We start from the raw sequence: 22,844 nt of genomic DNA, 5'->3' as shown, positions 1-22,844 counted from the left end.
CAATCAGACAATAAGTGTGCACTAAAAGTGTTATTGTCGAAGGCGATCGTCAGAGAATATGTCCCCTGTACACGTTACATGAAGTTATATAATACTGTATAATGCTGAATTTCATTGGTAGAATGGTATAAAGTAATGATGTATTTTATTGTCATGAATATGTGATGCTTTATCATCATACAATGGGTACAAAAACATTTTGGCAGAACCCATGTCACGATGACTGTTGATGGTAATGCGTTAGCATTGAATCAGTATAGTGACACTATGTATTGCCACCGTTGAAATGAGTTATGTATGAGGCATGTGCTGTAGTGGGAGTCCTTTTGCGATTCCCTAAGAACACTCGGTGCCATCTAGAGTTGCCCCCATGAAGCCAGCGCATTCCCTCTGAAATGCATGGCTCGCCGGTGCGTGTAAATGCTGAGAAACGCATTATGCAGCAACCGCACTCCTCTCTCGCACTTCTTTCTGGACACGCTGTGCCATCTAGTGGCACTGTGGAGAAGTCTGTATGTGGCATCCGGAAGAAGAAACTTGGTGCGCCCGTGCCTGCGAACGCTGATAATTGTTCCCTTGCTTGACCGTGCACTCAGTGGCACATACCCAGTGACCAAAGTAGACGAGAGGTTGATTGAAGAGTGACACATACCCAGTGCATTTGTGGAGCAGTCTGCTAATGATGCGCTGGGTTGCTGTCCTTGAGGAACATTTGTGACGTGGGCTTGTTTCCACTCGAGAGACCAGCACAGACCGAGTGGTTCATACCCAGTACTCCAAGATAGCGTCAAAGAGTTTCTTCGAGCAGCAGTACCTACCCAGTCCCGCACCTATAGTGACCCATGTCGGTGTGAAAGAGGTTTGTTGAAGGGTGGCACGTAGTTCACATTGACACATACTTCATGGCCCAAGTTGGTCCTATGGTTGGTTTCGAACCCTGTTACCTCGGCACACCAGCTTGATGTGCTACCCATTCAACCACCACCCAGTGACCCAGGTAGGCGGGAAAACGGTTAGATGCAAACATGCATAGACACAAACATACATAGATAGATACATAGATAGCCTCCAAAAAGTGCATGAAGTACTCAAAGCTACCTTCATGCTACTCAAGCTACCTCCATGCTCTCACTGTCTGCCTTCTAAACAGTTGCTCAAAATGTCTCAAGTGGATAGGTCTACCTTTTTTCAAGCCCTTGCCTTCTACAAACACACATGCGTGTGCATATATGCATGCATACATGCACCACTTGTGGACGGAATAACTTTTTTTTGATGAGGGTGATATGCAGGTTGTGCAGATTACAATGAATATTTTACTAAGACCACATTCAATGTTTTGTTCACATGAATTCATCTCGTAACCACTTGATCAGTTGAGCTGATAGCAGCGTTGTTAATGTTTATTGATAAAAAATTTTACTTGCAAAAAGTTTCAGCCTAAAACCATGGCAGAAGGCGCTGGTTATGTGGTGTAGTCGGTGCTCTTGTTGTCTGCCTCGCATGCCATAGGAAAAATTTCTGCCATTGGTGACTATTTTGCGTGTGCTGTCTTGTGCCGTGCAGCAGATGCACGGAGCCCTTACCTGAATAAATTCAACATGTGTTTGTGTATGTGAGTGAGTGTTGCCTTAATATTTCCTGGTCTGAGTGCTGGACAGGGTGAGCTCATATGTGTTTCATCTTTCAGATATCGGAGCTCCAGGAGAGGCTGCGCATTCTACAGCAGCAGCAGCAACAGCAGCAGCAACAGCAGCAGCAGTCTGCACTTCCTTCAGCTTCTGCATCAGCTGCCTCGGTGCCAGGAATGGGAGGTGCTTTGGGAAGCACGTTGGGTCCCATGGGTTCCCCATCTTCGTTGGGTGCATACCCTACGCAGTATTCTCAGGGAGCTGGCACTGGTGTGCCTACTGCATCTGCTCCATACACTCAGCCGAGGCAGCAAATGCCTCCAGCAGCTTCTGCACAGCAGCCTCAGCAGCTTCCTGCACAGCAGGTAAGAGGCAGCCGTATCCTTGGTAGTCCAAGGATACGGTAGTCCAAATGATGTCAAAATGAAAATGTTGGTCATCACATAAATCATATCTTCCATATAGAACAAGGTCACATTGCTGTAAAGTTTGTTTTATTCTAGGTTGAATTTCTTCTCAGTAGAAAACAATTCTTTTCAGCAGCTCTTGCATAACGGGGATTAATTTTTGCTGCTTCTTACTGGAAAGTTTTGGAATGTGTTATGTCGCAAAAATGACACTGTATATATTGCTTTTGTTCTCACAATAATTTTATGACGAACACTTCAGAAAAATATTCCATTAACACGGCAGGTAATCTTTTGCTTCTTGCTTCGTCTAAATCTGGCGTTTTCAAACTGAGTTCTGTGGTTGGCAAGGTTCACCAAGTAGTTGAAATGAATTTGACTTATCCCCCTCCCAAGCTGTAGCTGGTAGGTGTGTTGCAGTGGCAACTGGAACCTGTGGCCCTTTGCAAACTGAATAAATCTGTGCCACACAGTGACGCGTTATTAAAGCAGCCTGTGCAACAGTGAAGATCACTAAAGTCCTCTTTAGCTAACACTGGGCTGAGTTTCACTAGTGGCACGTGCTTGTGAGCTTCTTGCTGCGCACTATGCAGAATCGTTTTGCAACTGTGGTGCATTCTTACTTTGTGATTGAAAGGCCTGCAATATATTTAGCAAATGATGCTGGTAAGGAGTTTCACAAGTTGGTGTGAAAATATTTCACCTGGTTGAAATGTCTTTAGCTGTAAATTAACAGGCAGCAACAATTTTCTGGACTTGATGATTTAGTAGCAGGTTTGAGAATCTTGGTATGCGTGGTTCATGAAGGAAATGAAGCAGCCGACCAGAATCTGTGAGTGAAGGATCTGTCATACTTCGCTGCATGTATTGCTCTTGTTTTATGCAATGCAAAATCAAATTGCCATGAATTCAGTCATGCACTACCTTTTATTTAGCTACCTAAAATCTTCTTTTCTTTATAAAAAATGCCCTTTTACCTTTTTGTGTTTTTGTGGTTACCGTACAAAATGTTAGTTTTTTTCCCCTGTGCAAAGTTTGCGCTATGCTTGTCATGTCGTGTATGTACATAATCCAGTCCCCTCTTTAATGCATAGGGGAAAAATAAATGCCGCCTCTACACAGGTGTGTCTTCTGTCCTGATAGCTATTTTCTCAAATTGGGAAAAACATATAATAAAGTGTAACTACAAGAAGGCTTTGCCTTTTTTTGGCACATAGCATGCGGCAGCACAATGTGACCTCATTAGCTTTCAAAAAATGAAGCGCCAACAGTGACAGCACACTAGGAAGGAACAAAGTATGCCGTCACTGGTTGGCGCTTCATTTTTTGAAAGCTATGCACCAACTAGCCCCACAACATGTTTTACTGACCTCATTAGCCCATGAACTTGTGTGTATGCTGCCACTGTTGCACTTAGCACTGCGTACCAAAATTGTCATCCTGTTATTAACACTTTGTTTAATGCATAAGAATGTCTGAATTAGTGACTTGCTTTGAAAAGTAGTAGTAGTTGGCTACTGATTGTTAAAACTTTCAATCACAGGTAGCTGCTACAATTGATCAAACCGACACCACTCTACACGCCTGTTGCTGTCTACTTGCTGATGTTCTTGTTTGTTCACCAGTGTAGACTCCCAGATATTTAATTATATTTAGCACAAACCATACGGTATGTATGGATTGAACGGCAAGAAACAGTGAGATTGGTGATAGTACATGCAAGTACACAAAGCACACTCCACTGTGAGCATTGCCTGTATAGCTGTTCACTTCAGGTGGACACTCACCCTGCCAGTTTTATGTGTAGTCCTGTTTAAAAATAACTTGTGCTCAGGATATGCACAATTAGGATGTCATGCTTAGTGCTTTCATGTTTTCTTTCATGTTACTAGACCTGCACATGTGTTAGGGAATTAAGATCAAAAAGAAAAATAAGAATTTATCAGCACACATCATTGATATTGTCTGGAATTTGTTAGCATTTGGGCCTTACAGGTAAAAAGCGAAGTTCTGTGCACTCTTGAAGGGAAGAGCGATGCAGACGACGTTAGCTCTTCAGTGTGCTTTGTGCACTTGCCCGTATTGTTGCTAATTTCGCCACTTCTCGCCGTGCAGTCGATGCTGGCGCGATATTATGGAAAATCCAGGAGGCTGTATATGTTTTGGTGTGCTCCCATGAGTACAAATGGAATGCATCCAATGGTTGCTATCTGAAGCTTGCGAATTGTACAGTGCACATTTTGTGCACTGCTGCTGTTGGTCTTTCTCTAAAACTTTTGAAGTGCATGTCTGCATCCACGCCTTGAAATTTTATTAATGGAAAAGTGGATCTTCCTTTCAATTAGATTTTTTTTTCAATGGATAAGTTCAAAAAGCATTTTGAAAGCGTATTTACCTGACCTGTTATGTCTCCCAGTGTCGTTTCAATGTACAGTAAAACCTCGTTAACTCAACCCTCGTTAATTTAGAAAATTGGATAATTCAGACTCGTCCTTTGGTACCAGCAGGAGCGTGCATTATTTAATGCAATTAAACTTGTTAATTCGTATGTATTTGGCTGCACATCGGTCAATTCGGACAACTGTCCGAGTTTGGTGAGCGCTGCAGCACCGCAAATGTGCAATGCAAGAAAGCAAAAATAAAAATGGCGTTAGCGTCCACCGAAATGTGGCGGAGTCCACATTGCCATAGTCATCAATGGAAGTCCTATGTAAATGACAGCAACGCCAGAATGCTTCATGCCTATTTGTGCCTCTAAAGTCCTTATTCTTGCATTTACCGATCGATAGCGGCCACAGTTTCGTCTGCAGTTGCAGCAAATGATAGTTTTGTTTTGACACAGTGCGTGTGTTGACTGCGCGCCTTCAGAACTGCAAGGTCGCCCTCCACGATAAAACAGTAGTTTCATTTTGACAAGCTTTCGAGTATGAAGAGCACTGGCTACATCGTGATAGACGGCGGCCAGCTCAGTGGCAAAAAAATAATCGGGATTTGTGTGCAGGAGTAAAAAGCCTGGCTCAGATGAAGGGGGCGCCACAGCCACGCTGTCAATTTGAGGCCTTGATATCTGTGACCGCTAATCAGCCATGAGGTGACCAGAATTGCAGCTTCTGCGCTGCTTTTGTGCCAAATAGAAACAGGATTGGCTCATTCATTCAGTAAATAAGAGCGTGTTGACATAGTAAGTATTTGTTTGTGGTGTTTTTAATACCCTCGATAATTTCACATTCGGTTAACTTGGACATATTTTTTGGTCCCGTGAAATCCGAATTAACAAGGTTTTACTGTACTAGAATGCACTAAAAGACTAGTAAAGCATGAAAGTCAGTTTGTAGCTTTTTGAAAGTACAGTAGACTCCTGTTAAGACGAACTCGCTTAATATGAACCCTCGGTTAAGATGAACAGTGAAAGTCGTTAGTTTGGTTTTCCATAGAGTCAATGCAAAAAAAATCCGCTTAATATGAACACTGCACACGCGCTAAACGGTTAAGACGAACTTTCACGGCCGGCCGCGCCTTAGCTGCGCAGCTTTACCGACCATCCAAGGAGCACTTTAGGGGAAAGAAAGAAAAGAAGAGACAAAAATGAAAGCTTTTCTGCTCCATCGACCATCTGTGCGACGCGGGGAGACGAGGAGACCTAACCACCTCGGTGTTTCTGCAAAGGTTTCGCTGCTCCTCCACTCCTCCTGTCACACCCTTTCTCATTCACTCCTCTGTCTCCTCCTGGCCCGGCTACAAGAATTAGCCGCGCCCTCAAGTTCATTCTCTCCTTTGCCTCCCCATTGCCGTACCGTCCCCCTCTGCCCTGCACAGCGCCGATGCAATGAGCCCTTCATACGAGGCATTTTCAGCGCTGTGCGACTTCCCTTCCTCCCCACCGCAGCACCTCCCACACCTCCCCACCTCTTTGTCGCCGCAGCAGGTTCCCGTCACGCTGGCTTTCTCCGAACTTGCAGACTGCAGGGAGGAAACAGGATGCAGAGAGAGAGAGAGATAGAGAGAGAGAGAGAAAGACCAAGCGCAGCCTGGCCAGTAAAGCCAGCTAAACTCGAAAAAGAAAAAAGAAAAAGAAAGGCGAATAGAAAAAGTGAGAAGAAAAAGCAGCCAATGCTGTTTCGCAATGGTGATCACGTGATAGTGCCGTCATGCCAGTACTACCAACCTCCTCGCGTTTGCTGACCTCCAACTACGCAGTAGGCATATCCCTTCTTCGTGGCATGCGTGTACGCCGTGTCCTGCTGTCTCCTGCCAGTCCGTACGTCGTTGCATCGTGGTGTGCGTTGTTTGTTTTAGTGTGCGCCCTGTTCGTCGTGTTGCTAGTATGGCAAGTCAGCCAACAGCTCGGAAAAAGCCGTTTGAACTTTGTGAGAAGATCGAAGTTTTGACCGAAGTTCGCACCGGCCGGCTTTCAAAGACTGATATTGCGCGCAAGTTCGGCATCGCGAAAAGTACCGTGAGTGGTATTGTGAAAGACGAAGCGCGGATTACCAGTGCTCTGCAAGATGGTGAGTTTGTGCCGAAGCGTAAAAGGATGCGCACAGCTATGCGCAAAGACCTAGAAGACGTTCTTGCTTGGGTAAAGAGAGCGCGCAGTGCGAATTTGCCAGTGAATGGAGTCATTGAAAGCGAAAGCAGAAGAAATTGCACTGCGGCTGAATGTGGAGCTTGCATGCAGTGATGGGTGGCTCAACCGTTTCCGCAGAAGGCATGGACTGGCCTTTCGTTGCGTTGTTGGTGAGGCCGCTGCATTAGACGAAACGGCCTGCAGCGATTGGAGGCAGAACAAACTGAATGACCTCATCGAAGAATATGACCCTCAAAATATATACAACGTGGACGAAACTGCCCTTTTCTACCAGTTGCTTCCAAACAAAACGCTCGCATTTGCTGGTGATAACTGTGTGGCGGGCAAGCACAGCAAGCTTTGGGTTACGGTCCTCGTGGGTGCAAATATGACTGGGACTGACAAACTAATGTTGCTGGTGATTGGGAAGTCTAAAGCACCACGCTGCTTTAAAAGCATAAAAACGCTGCCGGTCATGTACATGGCTAATTCGAAAGCGTGGATGACGCAAGCGTCTTTCGAGCAGTGGCTTCAGGAGATGGATCATCGCTTCCAGAGAGAGAAGAGAAAAGTTCTCTTTGTTGTTGATAATTGTCCTGGACACGGTCACGTCGCCGGACTTTCTGCCATCCGTCTGGAGTTTCTGCCAGCAAATACAGCTGTGAAGCTACAGCCCATGGACCAGGGAGTAATCAGCAGCTTGAAGAGGCACTATCGTCGCTCTCTGTTGCAGAGGATGCTAATTTGCATGGAGAGCGGTAAAGAGTACACAGTGAACCTGTTAAGTGCTGTCCACTTACTAACAAGTGCCTGGGGGCAGGTTACTGAAGTGACCATCGCTAATGACAGCTCAGCGCAGAATGACTGCGATACTATGAGTGAGGACTCTACTGTCAACTTGGAGGAGAGCAGCATTGTTTCTACACTGAGCAGTAAGGGTGTCTCTATTGACATGAGTGCGTATGTCAGCATTGATGAAGGTGTGCAAAATGTAGGGCTGACACACTGGAAGCTTAAATTGAAGAGGTGCCCGACCTGCCATCAGAAACTGCTGCTGACGATGACAGCATGGATGTTGTGCCTGAATCTGCACAAGTGACCTGCAATGCAGCTGACGCTTGCCTGGATACATTAGTGCAGTTTTTCGAACAATGCGAGGGCACTGAGGAATATCTTAGAAAATTAAGTGAGATGTCTACATTTGTAGCAGCCAGGTGATTTTCTCGACAGGCAAAAAAAAAAAAAAAATAGCCGACTGGGTAACAGTCAACAGTGCCTGATGCCTTACTAGGGCAATGTGTAGTATACCACTAGTAGTGCAATAAATGCTTATATTGTAGTTATTTTTTCCCTGAAAGGCCATTTCATTCATTTGTTCTCATATGAGAGGTATTTGGACACACACTGCATGCTCAAACATCGTTTTTAGAAGCACTCCTGATTAGACGAACTTCTGATAAGAACACTTTTCATGGTCCCTTGGAGTTCGCCTTAAAGGGAGTCTACTGTATACAGTAGAACCCCGCTGTTACGTTCCTCACTGCTGCGTTTTCCCGGCTGCTACATCGTTTTCATCCGGTCCCGGCATAGCTTCCATAGGATCCAATGTATAAGGAACCCCGCTGTTACGTAGTAGCTGTGAAAACGTTCCCGCATGATACGTCGCAACTTAGCACCCCGAACCCGCCTGGGCTAAAGTAGACAACACGCTCCAACCGCCATTTTGGCTTTTGACGAGTTTTGGCCGGGCTTGGCCGGGCTTGGCTATGGAACTGGCTGCAAGAAGCCGCACGCCAGTTCGAGAAGCCGCCACTAAGTGGCCATTCGTGAAAAATGCTCTCACTATCATCACTGTGATTACGGTCACCGCATGGTTTTTGGACGGGTCGACTCACGGAGGAAGGAAACTCAGGAGAGACCCTGAGGTCACTCTTTGTGAAGCTAAAGTGAAGCCGGAAGTTGCCGTTGCTCATGGCGTTGCTCCGCCTATCGGGCCAGCTCTCCTGTCTTGTTTACATTTTTCGCGAAACCACGCCGCGCCGTGCGCAACCGGGCTGCTCGGATGCGCGCGCTCCGCAGCAATACTAAACAATCGTTAGCACGTTAGCATGATTACGCCAAAGAGGGCAAAATTTCCCGGGGATATTCCTTCGTCCGTTGCCATTGCCGTGGCGCGGTGACGACGAGGAGCACGAGCCGCATGATGCCGGGGAGTTGCCAAATCCTAGCTTTGGAGAAGCCGTCGCGGCTCTGGACCTCCTCCGCAGGTACGTCGCACCTCACAGCGACGCTGACAGCAATGCGGCCTTCGAGGCTATTGAGAAACGTGTGGTAATTTCTGGCGAGCGAAAGAAACGGCAAGCCACCATTCTAGACTTCTTTAAGTCCTAAGTGCACTCTGTGGAAATAAATTGTCTATAGTTGAAGCTGCACTTTTTTCATTATTTCGGAGCTTTCCTCATTGTTGCGTTTTCCCGGCTGTTACGTTTTTTTTCCCCGATCCGGTGAAAAACATGTGAATGGGGTTCCACTGTACAGTGAAACCTCATTAAACCGTAGTTGGCTGGAGCTCGGAATAAGTATGTACTAAACGATAGTACTGTTTAACCTAAATAGCATGAGATCGACCCCTTACCTGTCGAAAATGGAACTCGGAGAGAGTGCGATGAAAGGGGAAAAGAACATGCAGTATTTATTTACTTCGCACGACAAAAGTGTTACTTTCGTTTGATGCCGTGGCGGCCTAGCAGCGACGACAGCGGCCTCAAACTTATTAAAGCTGCGCGGCAACTCCCCCTCTTCTCGGCAAACACTCGCATGGCAGATTCCTCGTTGGTGTTACGTATTCTCCATGCACGCACGTGGTAGCGCTGCAGAAGTTGGAGGGCGCTTTTTTCATTGTGGGGTGCTGTTCTCGTTGAGACGATTGCATTCATGAGGCTGACGTAACGCGCACCTTCTGCCACTGTCGGGCCTGAATCGCCCGTGCTGTCGCTTTCCGTGTCGTCCTCATCACTGTTGCTAGCTGACACTTCGGCAGCAACAGAGGCAACGATGGCGAAAAGTCGAACCGCGTAGCCGACATCTCTTCGTGGTCGCAGCAGCGCTGCCGAGCAACTTCGCATTCCAAATGCCACCCACCGTAGTCAACAGCAGATCCCTGTTGCGTGCCAGTGCCGACTTCTTCGTGCCACATTCGATAGCACGAACGATGTCTAATTTTTCTTCTATGCTGAGCATCCGGCGTTTTTTTTATCCGAGCTTCGGCATGCCGCGAGTTCTCGCTTACTACGCCACAACACTCTCTGGCATGCCGCCTAAATGATGTTAATGTGGCTTCATGCGCAAACGCACAGGGCGCTTGGAGGTCATTATTCCTATCTCTGAGGCTTGGTTGTTCGGCCGGGTCGCCCGATGGAGATGACGCACCGCCGTTTTTGCGCGACGAAAAATGGAAACGCTATGTGTTAACCGATACGTACGCAATAAGTTGGTACGGTTTATGCGGATACAAAACACATTATGTTCAATGGCCGCTGAGTCAGGGATTTGACTTTACTACTTTTAAAACTAAACTACTGTTTAAGTGGGTATGGTTTAACGAGGTTTTACTGTATATTGCTTTGTGAATGCAGCATTTATAGAACTTTAGTTAGTGCCCAATAATTCATCACATGTTTTCACTTCACTTGCAGCAACCACATCCTCAGCTCCCACCATATGGTCCACAGGCTCAGCAGCAGCTTATGCAGAACTCCCAGTTGCAGCCACAACCATTACCATCACAGTCCTTACAGCCACAGCCTCTGCAACCTCAGTCATTGCAATCCCAAAGTTTGCAACCCCCGACTTTACAGCCCCAGGCTCTACCCCCTCAAGGATTGCAACCTCAAGTGATGCCGCCTCAAGGCTTGCAGCCGCAGACGTTGCAACCACAAGGCCTACAGCCCCAGGGTCTGCAACCACAAAGCTTGCAGTCGCAGCAGCAGGCCTCAGCTTCTGTTGGCATGGTGGCTGCTTCTTCAGCATCATCAGTCCCCCCACCTAGCCCCACTGTGTCTACATTGTTTCCCAGCATGGCAGACAGCTACCGACCTCCGAGCCAGCCTCCTTCACTGCCTACACCCATGATCTCTGATCAGGTCAGTATCTGTAGGTTTCTTGGAACCAACCATTTTTTTGCTTGTTTTACTATTTAAACTAAAAAAAGGGTGTGGTTGTTTGGAGTGGTGAAAGGTGTGACCTCTTATGTTAAATCTGACCATTATTTTAGTTACATTGTGAAATATCACACACAAATTTAGAATTAAAGCGATGCAAAAAAAAAGAAAGATTAGATGTATTTTAAATCGCGCCTCTAATTACATTCTGCAATGCCAAAAATGCTACTCTTATCTTGAGGGGAGGCTTGATAAGGCAGTAAACCCAAAAGCTGAAAGCTGGTGGCGACTTCGACTTGGAAGTTCCCACAACAGCTTCCCGTGATGCCATTGATTTTGACAGCATCCAGTTAATTTTTTATGAGTAAAGGTAGGCTGCATTGTAAAGGAGCCAGAGACTGAACTTTGCAAGTTTCAAATGCTACATATTTTGCAGTGGCATAGCGTGCTCATACAATCAATATGTTGCTGTTTGAAACTTTTATTCTTAACGTATTGTTTTTCTCCTGCATCGGAAAGTTCTACTTAAATTTGCACTGAGAGCAGAGGCACATGTTTCGTTTGCTTAGGATTTAATGTAATAGTGGCACCATCAGCGGCGACCATTCCAACTTCTGCCATTACCACAGATAAAGCCCATTTTCAGCGTAGTCTCGGACATGTACTTCTGGTAATGGATGACAATGCATACATTCGGAACTCGATGTAATGAGCACAGGTATAATGAATTATTGGATATAACAAAGTAAACGTAAAATTACGTTGGCCACGCTAATTTCAGTGGCATATTCTACTACTGTAATGGAATACAAATTGCGAGATTCAACACGGTACCAGTTATAGCAAAAGTAGCAAAGGACATTTTTGTTTGCTTGTGCTTCAAAATATATATTCTAGTAGCAATAATGTCAAATACATCTGCCAACTAAGTTTTCAGACTACTGATTTTTAGTACCTGCATTATTCCTGTGGTACCACCACCTACCCCTAGCATCAATGTACAACGGCAGTAACCAGTTGATGGAGTGACAGGCTGTCGCAGGAAAGTTGCTGCTAATATGTTCGCACTCGTAGTCCTTATTGGGAATTGAGTATGATGTGAGACACACCGGGCTAGACTTATGGCCGTAGTAGCAGAGTACGGATCCATGTCCGGTGGCATGCTTGTTTTGGGCATCAACTTGGCTTGGTTGAACTGCAGTTGGCAATGTCTGAGAAATCTACTGGCGGTGTGTGTGTTTTGGCCAGCGGCCTGGTTTTGTTGGACTGCTGTCAGCAAACCAATGTGTCGATCCTGTGCAATAGCACTGATCGTACTGTTGCATATTCACGGCAGTATAGAGTGCAGGTATGTAATTTATTGTTTTTCCCATGCCTCGTATTGGCACAGCAATATGTCGACGGCCAGAATCTGCGGGAGACTCTTTGCGGGCTCGTTGGAGGCATCCTGCTTGCGTTTCTTTTGCATAGAACCGATTGTGAACTTTTTTAGCCAATATCTGCATGTATGCTTATAACAAATGTCGGATATAACAAAGGTATTTTCATGGCTGATGTGATATTGTTTTAATGAGGTTTAACTGTGCAGCAAAACCTCATTAATTTGACCCTCGTTAATTCTGGATAACAGATAATTCGGACTCGTCTTCTGGTCCCGGCAAGCGTATGCATTATTTAATGCAATCAAACTCTCATTAACTCGGACGTATTTGGCCCCACAATGGGCTATTCGGACAACTCTTGGCACTCGGCGAGCACGAAGTGCTGGAAATGTGCGATGCAAAAGGGCATAACGCCGCTAGCATTTAACCGAAGCGAAGCGGCAGAATCTGCATCGCAGTAGTCAGCAGAAATAGTGCGTTAATGAAAGCAGTGCCGGAACACTTTGTCTCTATTTATGCCTTTAGAACCTTTATTCTTGCGTTTACCACCGCACATAACATTGCATCGGCTGTGTGACTTCATAACTGTGTAGTCCCAATCCATGATTGTGTTGATAACGTTAGCGGTTATGTTTGCAACAGTTGCGGCAAACAGTATATATTGAGTCTACGCAAAGTTGTTCAGGATGAAGAACATCGGCTGCATAGCAATGAATGGACCATCTGTTGGCGACCAGCCCACTAACGACAAAATATTTGTGATGTGTGTGCAGTACTGAAAAGCATTTCTTATATGAAGACGTTTTGAGGCTGTGATGCGAAATATGTCGCGAGGCCTTCGCCGATGCGAGCACTAATCAGTTACAAGATGACAAGAATTGCAGGTTCCGCACTGCTTTCGTGCAAAATGGGAATGGAATTTGCTGATTGATTCAGTAAATAAAAGCATGTTAACATAGGAAGCGTTTGTTTGCTTTCTTAATACCCGTGTGATAATTAGACATTTGGTTAATTCAGGCATTTTTCTTGGGGGGGGGGGGGGGGGGGGGCTGTGAAATCCCAATTAACAAGGTTTTACTGTACTCTGGAGAACGCTGAGTATGCAAACTAACTGCTTATTTGTTTCTTGTGCTCCATTTGTGCTTTTCATAAACCATGCTTCGTAGTGTACATTGTAGTGTCAGAAACTTGGTAATGTTGTGAATACTAGGAATTGAATATATTTTTGTACTGGGAAAAATCCTGTTCAGTATTTAAAAACTATTCAAATAGTATCTTTGATATTTGATTCAATTCCTTTGCTTCTGACACCATTTGATTCATATTTCATTTCTTCTCAAGGTTACTATGCACTTTGCCTACCTGAATGAAGAAAAGTTTACGCCTGATAACCTTATATATAACCGTAGAGGAACTGTGGGCACACTTTTAGTTTATGCTCGCTTCTGGCGACTATTAATCTCTACACAATCAGCAGCTAGAGGGGCACAGAAAACAATCACCAGTATTGTGTGCACATAAGCCGTTTTATGACAGGCCACACAGAGCTGAAGTGGTAACAACTTTCGGGTGCTAGAAGAAAGTGGAAAAAATGTACGGGGGGGGATTAAGTGTTAATGATGCATAATCGGGCAGAAATAAGGCCTTATGTTAATTATTTTCTTTTGTACTTTTCAGTTGAAATTATTTCATAACTTTTGAAGTAATTCACCACAGCTATAAAACAAAAGCAAGAGGGAAGTTGAGTGCTGGCTGCTAGTTATGATGCCTGTGGTGCCATTTGATGGTGGGTTCCACCACTGAGCGCGTCCATTACCACAGCTTTGCTTTTTCTGGCACGAATCTGTCCACTTTTGCATGTTATGCTTATTGCATGCAGAATTGTGGCTGGTGCATCTGATTGATAAATAATGGACCTGGTTTCCTGTCATATTTTAGGAATGTTTGCTGGTAAGCCTTTATCACCAGAAGTGTTGTACGAGTCAATAGATTTTTGTATTGTTGAAATATAGAACCTTTCCTTTAATAGAATCCTTGCTTTAACAAAGTTTGTGGTTTTAATTTGGCTTTTAATTGGCGTTCAACTGTACACACTAGTTCATTCATTTGTTGTGTTGTGCAAAAAAGCTGAAGGTCTGTTAAATTAGCCTGTACCATCTGAACTAGTTCACAAGGTGCCGCACTGTGTTGTTATTTAAGCAGCATGGTGAAGCTACCTTATGAACCCAGGCTTTACCGTATTTACTCGCAACCAAACTTGCCTCAGCTGTATTATTTGTAGGCTTCATAATGGCTTTGGTCAACAACAACAACATAAAGGGTGCCTTTCGATTCTTCTCGTCTGCATTCGTGGGCACGCAACAAATCGTGAGCACCAACGATAGTGGCCACGTTTACACTGATATTTTAGAAGTGTACCCTATTCATATGCCGACGCTTGTAACGCAGCTAAGATATTCGCCCACCCTTAGCGGAAACGTGCCGTATTAGGATAGCAGTACAGAGAAATGCCGCAGTTTCCGCAGCATGCCCGCCGTATGTTTCTATGTCACTGGCAGCTAAGCGCGCCCATCTCTGTTTCTGTCCCCTCAAAGTGGACATGGCTACGTTACTGTCACAAACTTGCCGATATTAACAATATTATTCATTACTGATACGGAAGGAACTGCTTCAATGCGCGTAATGTATTCACGAGAAGAAAAATAATCGCATTCGGCGCGTTCAGCTTGCTCCGCTGGCCGCCATTTTTTTCGGGGGGTCCTGCACTGACAGCGGCAGCCGCCTGCTTGTCAACTTGCAGCAAATGCGGGATGAAAAAAGAAAATGTTTCTTTTTGTGTGAAATTTAACCCGCGTAATGATCGCACCCCTGAATGTGCATCAATTTTTTTGACAGGAAAGTGCGGTCATTATGGGACTAAATACGGTAATTTCAAGAAAGGTGCAAGGCTGGCTTACGATTTTTCTACACCCTCACCACTAGTGGTGCTAACTTGGTGGAGATCTGCAGTTGCTAAGCGGCAGCGCAATACAATGCATCGCATGGGTGTAATGCCACTGAAACGATGATTATGCACTTCTGCTGCATTTAACCCCTTGAGGGTAGATTTTTTTCGCCATATGCGACCACCCAGCGCTAATTTTTTTTATTGCAGATTTGAATTCTTCTGGGGGACCTATTTCGAAAAAAAATTACCGTAATTTTTTCTAATGTGACTGTAAAGTGAGAAAAAAATATTTTGTGTTGGTATATATGTACTGTTTATTTACGAATAACAACAATAAAAAAGGAAATAAACGTATAAGAGTAAAAAACTTGATGCATTGTTGTACACATAGTTCAAGGCTTGGAAAATGCGCACACGAGAATATTTTGCAATCTCAAATGTTCCTGCTCTTACACTAATATTTACATACATAGCGTAATCGAACTGCATAGGTGAGCGCAGTCAAGAAAACTGCGTGGTTGTGTGCCTGTCGAAAAAGCAAGATGTGTTACAAACTTCTGCTAATCTTCATCTTATTGCCAACCAGAAGCAATTAGGTAGTTTTCGCGCGTTTCCAAAAAAGAAAAAAAAGAAAAGGAAACGCACGCACGGCGGCATCCTTCCTATGCCCACCCCTGTGAGCACTAAGCGAGCGAGAAACAGGTGGTCGCCCTTTGAGCGATTAGTAACGAGATAGCCATCAGTTTTGCGAGCGCAAGAAGCCGAAGCTGCCCTTGGAACAAAGCCCAAACCACCACCTGCCCGTGCTCACGCCATTGCGTGAGCAGTAGTATATAGACGCGCCGGCGCAAACTAGCTCTAAAACAAACCATGCAATGAAAACCGAGAGAGGGAGGCATGAGAAAAAAAATTTTCTGTATTCCCACATAGTGGCAGCACATGCCAGAAAAAAAAAAAAGTTAGGAAATAGGTGCGCTTTACAGACGGTGCCGTAAATATACGCCATCAACCATTTTGGGCTTGTTCGCGGCGCCGTATATTTGTCATTGACCCTCAAAGGGGTAAATAATGTTGGGTGTGTTGTTTACATGTGTTTTTATATGATAGACTCTAGGCATGTTGTATTTGTCATAGCCCATTTCAGCTGTTGATGAAAACAGACGCCACTTCAGATTAAACAGCACGCCTCTTTCATTATGTCAATGCTGGTGGTTTTCTTGCATTTTTTTGCCATCTAAAACTGAGAAAAATATATTGCCAGCATGTTTGCTAGTGCATGCATGACATGGTCAGTCCAAGATACTGACATTCCATGGGGCTCCTTGCTTCTAGAAATACGCTGTCAGATCGTCGTAAGCTGAACAGAAGTTAGGTATCCATTAACCGAACGTGTAGCACGTGCACATGCAGTTCCTGTGTTTTATGCATTTCTCTAGGCTATGTTTTGTTTCCGGCACAAATGGGACGTTGCTTACTGCTTCTTTAAAGGCAAAATACCTCAGAAACTTACCATACCGTCACTGTACTGCTTCTAGTCTTTCAGGCTTTGTAGACAGAGCATGTAAGGTAGCCAAGTATAAGGCACTTGCATTGCATCTGCACTTTGGCATTAATTACAGATGTCGCATTGTGCTTGTACCGCTGAAATTATTCAACTTGTTCAAATGCTGAACTTTCAGAACTTCTCTAAACTGGTTCATAGTGTCGCAGGTGAATTGAATTGGCCTAAAAAAGTCTGATATAAGTGTGCACAGCTAGAGTTTCGGAGATCTGCTCATTCACAGATATGGCCCGAAGTTGCCTATCATTTTAATGAAGACACTTTAATGGTGTTTCAACCAAATAAATTTTCACCTCTGTCACAAGTTTTTGGTTTGGTTTCATGGGTGGAAGACCTGCACCTATGTGGAGGGAAGGTGTGTTTTGTGGTGTAAAACCATTTATTCTTATGAAATCGAGCAGCAAAGAAAATACAAGCAGTAATAAAGGAACGCTGGGAAACTTGCCGATGTCATAGTGGTCACACAACATTGCTACCAGTCGTGCTTGAGGCTACTAAATAGCTTTTGCATTGTGCCAGTCTGTTTTATGCACTTGTTTGTTGTGGAGATGAGCAGTACATTTCATGTGCTATTGGTCTTTGCAGGACCTGCAAAGTTCACTGCCTCCACTGCCTTTGGCGGGTGTTCCAAGCGTGGTGCCAGCTTCTGTGGATGATCTTTGCCCTCTGGAGGGTCCCCTAAGCAGTTCTCTGGATGGGCCGTACACATGCCCATTACCCCCTGAGGACCCTTACCTCCTGCCACCTGATGATGTGCTGCCTCCTATTGAGCCTATGACCAAGCGCAAGCCCAGCCGGAGCAAAAAGAAGGCCAAGACGTCTCAGGAAATGCCCCCTCTGGGCTTGGGGCCTGGGGAGGGCCTCATGCCTCCTGACTTCATGGTGAGATGCAGGCGCAGCACAGCAGCCTTTGCTACTTTTCTGCAAGGGAAATGTGCATAATTTTACATTGTTCTTGTATGCATGCAGTAGTAGTAGTAGTCTGGATACCTGAAAATTGTTTACATGGGATTTTGCATTGAAGACTAGAAGTAGTGTACATCGAGTCTGTCAAAGTCTGTCTGGCGAGCACGGTTACCTGATCAGTTTCAATTCTATCCATGAAATTCAAAAAGATGCAACACTGGTAGCGTGTGCTTTTGTTGATTATACTATTCAGTGATACAGTCGAACCCACTTGTAACGATCTACAGTTGAACCTCGCTATAACAAAATCGGTGGGGAACACGAAAAAATTCGCCTTCGCGAGAACTTCGTTGTTGTGAAAAGAGACAGCACAAATAGGTAATGTATCGCAGAACAGAACTTTACTGTCAAAATTCCATTAGCCTACTTTGCAAGCTTTGCTCGAGGATATATAACCGCATTGCCGACAGCACAAAGTGCGCCGCATGCGTCAACCAGCAGTGGCAGTACGGCCGTTCCGCAGCATTCTCGGTAAATTCCTGTCGCAGATGCCATCACTTTTGCGAGATTTTGCGTAACTCTGCACCGGACGAAGAGCAACAGTGCATGCAGCAGCATTTCTCCAGCGCATGCTGTTGTCTGTAGTCGCCGAGCGCAAAAGTGATCGTATCTCCTGTACCCGATGGCAAACAATTGAAATAACAGCCAATTCATGCAAATCTACGTCTGGTGCTGAATCCGCAAGCGATGCCTGTTGGATGGCACCAAAACCAGCATTCTTGAAGCAATGGATGCGTATTCCCGGACGATCGCTCAATCATGGCCCGATGCGTGACACTCCATAACTATTGCACACAGCGCGCACTAAAAAACATGCACGAAGAATAGAGACAAAACACGAGCGCTGACTCATGACTTTTAGTCATGAGTCAGCGCTTGTGTTCCGTCTCAATTCTTTGTCCGATTTTTCGTTTTTTAGTGCGCACTGTGTGCAATAATTACGCAGATGTACCGACTCGCCCAGCTAGCTACCGCACTCCAATGACACTCCATATGCTGCGACCGGCATCTCAAGTGCCTTAAACAATTCCATGTCGGCGACACGTAGATTTCCTTGTTTTTGCTGCATTTTTCTCACCGAGGCGCGCTTTTACCCAGTGCACTGGCGCGATCGGCGATTGTTGTTCGAAATGCGTGTTCAGATGGTGTTCATTTTTGCCTCACGCGATTGGCATAGGCCTCGCTGAGTCGTCAGCCGCGGGGACCGCAGCCTGAACGCGCATTTCTAACAACGATCTATGATCTCGCCTAGTAGGCGTGCAAGGACAATCGTGACGTGTCGGTAGCAACATGCGTGCCGCTTCAAACGGGCGATCAACAAATATGGCGGCCATGACATGTTTCCAGCACACTGATAGCTTCCGGCGCTTGCTCGTTTTTGTGAACAAAAGGTGGCGCCTACAAGAGTAGTGTGGTGGCATTTTACGCAATTTTAGTGCAAAACAATCGCATTTGAGCAGGTTTTGGAGCCTGCTAGCCTTACGCGAGTAGGTAATATGAGGAGTTAAGTTCTGGCAAATTTCGTTGATGCGGGATTGCAGTACAGCGGCATTTCTTTGCCGAGAGGTACGAACTGCATTGAATCCTATGGGTGTTCGCCGGGGATACGAAAATGTTTCGTTGTCGCGAGAATTTCGTTGTTGCGGAAATTCGTTATCGTGGCTTTCGACTGTATCGGTTATAACGACCACATTTCAGTGCATTTACAATTTTCTGAGCCTCTTTATGGAAACTGCTTCCAGATATAACGACCGTTTTTTAAATCGCCGTACTGCTACAACGTACACTTCGAACCCGATCACGGTAAAAAGAGGGCACACGCAAAGTGCCAAAGCATTGATGCTCGACCAAACGGGCGCACAGCAGCGTGCGCCTCACTCCAATCCAACCGCAACAATGATACGGCCTTCGAAATGAGAAAATGAGCGACTGCATCGTGGCAGATTTTGGATGCTGTGAAAAAGGTTACGTGTTTTCGAAGCATGCCTCGAGGGCGAAGTGTCGCGAGCAGCATAAACAGCATGACACGAGGCTTGTGCTGGTGCGTGCGCCAGTGCAGTATCGGATGCCACGACAATGTCACTCATTCTTGCTCAGTTTTCCGTGCGTCACCATGTGCATTATGCCTGTTAGAACGATTTTCAACAACCATCTACCGTATTTAGTCGAATCTAGGCTGGCCCCGATTCTAAGCCAACCCCCAAATGTCCGGAGCCAGAAAAGATAAAAAATCTTACCTTAAATGTAGGCTGACCAAAAAAGTGAGGACAGTGTTCACAAAACGAAAACAGCACTTATTTAAGAGGGAACGCGGCTTTCGTATTGCAAAAAATCACAAAAAAAATTGATTTTTTGAAAAGCACATATTTCGTTTGTATAACTCTTTTTTTTATCTGATTCCCAAATATGAACGCTGAAAACCGCGTAGAAGTGCTAAAAAAGAATGTTTGTAGCAGCCAATGTGACGAAAAAATTCCGTGGTAATCGCGAAAAAAAACGGCGCAACGGCGCAACCGAGCGCCGCCATTTTGCCCGTGTTGGAAAGCGCACTTCTCCGTCTTTAAATTTGCCGCGCCAGCCACCTCTTCTATTTAGAAGCAAGCGCACAAAAAGCAAATGATTCAAGGCCATTCCGAGGCCTCTGATTGGCTACGCCCATCACGTGGCCAATTGGAGCTTCGCCATTGGCCTTGTTGGCAGTGTGCATCTGCTGCTACCGTGCCGCCGCGCGCAGGCCGCGCCTTTCGGCGCACCATGTTTGTCTGTATGTGCGGTGTATGGTTTCAGAAGCTTACATCTGATATCGCCCGTGACTCACGCTTCTGACAATCACCTCGCATTGTTCGTTACACGTACGGATCGTAGTTTCGGCAGCGGACTCCACAAGTGATAAGCGCCTCCTGGCATCATGGCTCGCCAGGATCGCCAGTACTTGCGGAACGTAGCTGACTTGTGTTATGGTATGCGCCTTTGGACATATCGGCTTGCTGTCAGTGCGTGGGGAGCATAGTTTTGGAAGCTGGTTTCTGTTATGATATGCTACTCTGGACATATCAGCTCGACGCATTCATCAGTGCTTGCGGGGCCTAGTTCCGGAAGTTTATTGGTGACCATGGATCGGTGATTGCTGAAGTACAAGACAACTCATGCTTACGGCACTGGTATGCGAAAATTACTGACGGTGAAAAAGTCTGCTTCAAGGTCGCTTGGCAGTACTGTGCAGCATAGCGCAGATGTCACAAACGCGCAGCCGAGGACTACTACGCAAGCTGATGATGCCGTTCAGGAGCCGCCGCCGAGCACTTCACACGCGGGCGGAATACCTACTTGTGTCGACAATGTTGAGGAGTCGCTCTCTGGCACTTGTTACGCATGCGAAAAATCTCGTGCGAACAGCAGTGGCACCGTTGAGCTTGTCGTGCTGCATTCCACATCGTTCGATGCATCCAGCGATCGCGCCTCGGATGTGTCCGATTATCATCTCGTCACTTTGCACGATGTTGCTACACCGTCTACAAGTACGGGCGGCACCATTCAGGTGCGCCTGGAGCCGCGTTTTGTATCGGCTGAAGCATCCCGGGAGGTCGCCGCGTAAGTGCCAGCAAAACTAAGTTCGGTGTCGGCGACCGCGCAGAAAATGGAACTGACGGTTGAAGGCGAGGTGCTTGCCGGTACGGAACAAGCGGAGGAGTTTCTCATCGTTCAAATGACTGCCTTGAACGCGCTTCTCGGCAAATCTAAGTGCCAGCAGTGCTCCCAACCAGGACTTTCAGTTCTGCTTGGAACAAAACATGGATTACCAACGCAAATGATACTGACATGTGTGTTTTGCGGCGCTCTCATGAAGGGCTGGTCATCGCCGCGAAAGGAAGGTCGCGAAATTTTTGATGTGAATATGAGAGCTGTACAGGCTGTTAAAAGTATTGGCAAAGGGGCAACAGCTTTGACCGATTTCTTGTCAATTATGAATGTCTCCCATAGATGGTTGCATCATAAACCATTTCAGAAACATCTCAAGGCTGAGTTAAGACCTGACAGTGAGACAGCTGCTGCCAATATTTTTTCTGATCCTTTGGTGGCAGTGCGCAGTGTTTACAGAGAGATGGACCGGACCTTTAATAACAACATAACAGTGGTTTATGATTGGACATGGTTAACACGTGGCCATACATCCATGTCCATCACCATGTACCACCACCACCATGGTATAATGGGGAAAATAAACTATGTGTGTTATTCTGAAATATGTGCTGTATTGAAATTGATAGTTCTGAAATATTTTTTACATTGAAAATATAAGTAATCTGGCGGGGATATTTAAAATATTCGTAAATTTGAGAAATTCGTCAATGTGGGGTTCGTAGTGACGAGATTTCACTGTATATGAATGCAGTTTTTTACTGAAGCTAAGGTAGCTAGAGTCCAATGTGCACACATTTCCAATTCGGCATGCAACCTTTTCCCTGCCAGAAATATTCATGGTGGGATCAATAACAGCATTTCTATATGCTTTGGGACTAAGCATGATTGAATAATTGAAAGGTTTGGGCAGGTATTCAACATTAGAAGAAAAAGAAGTTCTAAAAACACAGGTTTCAGGAAAAGACTTTTTTTTTCGCTGCTTTTGGATTTAATAAACAGTGCTGCCCCCCACCAGTAAAGTAGGGGTGAGCAGTATTTGAAGTTTTGAACATGTGTCAAATACTACACACTATATCTAAATTTGTATTCTCAACACGAGCGGCCTGAGCAATGTGGGAGAGAGCAAGGGCAGTTCGAGTGCCACAAGCAAGAAGAGCATGCAGGGTATGACTGAGCGTTGCATACAACACGAGAAAAGCAAATACAGTGTGAGCACTGCGAGCAACGAGAGAGAGAGAGGTAGCATGTATAGTGCAACTCAGCACCGCAAGTAATAAGAGAAGCGCATGTGTGTTGCCGTAGAGACAACATATGGTGGCATGGCTGTGCGACCGCAAAAAGACGCTTATTAACATAGGGCACTTCTCAAAAGGCGTCCCCACCTAGCCGAGGTTCTGAGGTCTTTAGTGACTTCCTTAGTGGCAGCGTCTCTCTCTCTCAGCGGAGCTTTAGAGACAGTCAATGTGTTGAACACACGCCATCTTCTCTTGAAAATGCCTATTTTTAACCTGCTTTTGGAAGATTGTCAAGCAAAAACCATAGCTCATGCCTTATTACGATATTTACCACATTATAACTTGC

The 22,844-nt window shown here is 45.5% G+C and overlaps 1 protein-coding gene across 7 annotated transcripts in view; it reads left to right on the top strand.

Moving 5' to 3' along the window:
* The window catches only part of kis (chromodomain helicase DNA binding protein kismet), a 192,244-nt gene that overhangs the window by 17,782 nt on the left and 151,618 nt on the right, over nucleotides 1-22,844 (top strand). For all 7 annotated transcript variants that reach the window (XM_050191669.3, XM_050191666.3, XM_050191667.3 and 4 more), the window contains 3 exons: nucleotides 1,691-1,996; nucleotides 10,301-10,747; nucleotides 17,241-17,537. In XM_050191669.3, the coding sequence (XP_050047626.1) occupies nucleotides 1,691-1,996; nucleotides 10,301-10,747; nucleotides 17,241-17,537 (1,050 nt within the window). The remainder of the gene's footprint in view (nucleotides 1-1,690; nucleotides 1,997-10,300; nucleotides 10,748-17,240; nucleotides 17,538-22,844) is intronic.

Source organism: Dermacentor andersoni, chromosome 1 (assembly GCF_023375885.2).
Source record: "Dermacentor andersoni chromosome 1, qqDerAnde1_hic_scaffold, whole genome shotgun sequence".
Taxonomy (NCBI): Eukaryota; Metazoa; Arthropoda; class Arachnida; order Ixodida; family Ixodidae; genus Dermacentor; species Dermacentor andersoni.
This window is presented reverse-complemented; position numbering and strand designations above follow the sequence as displayed.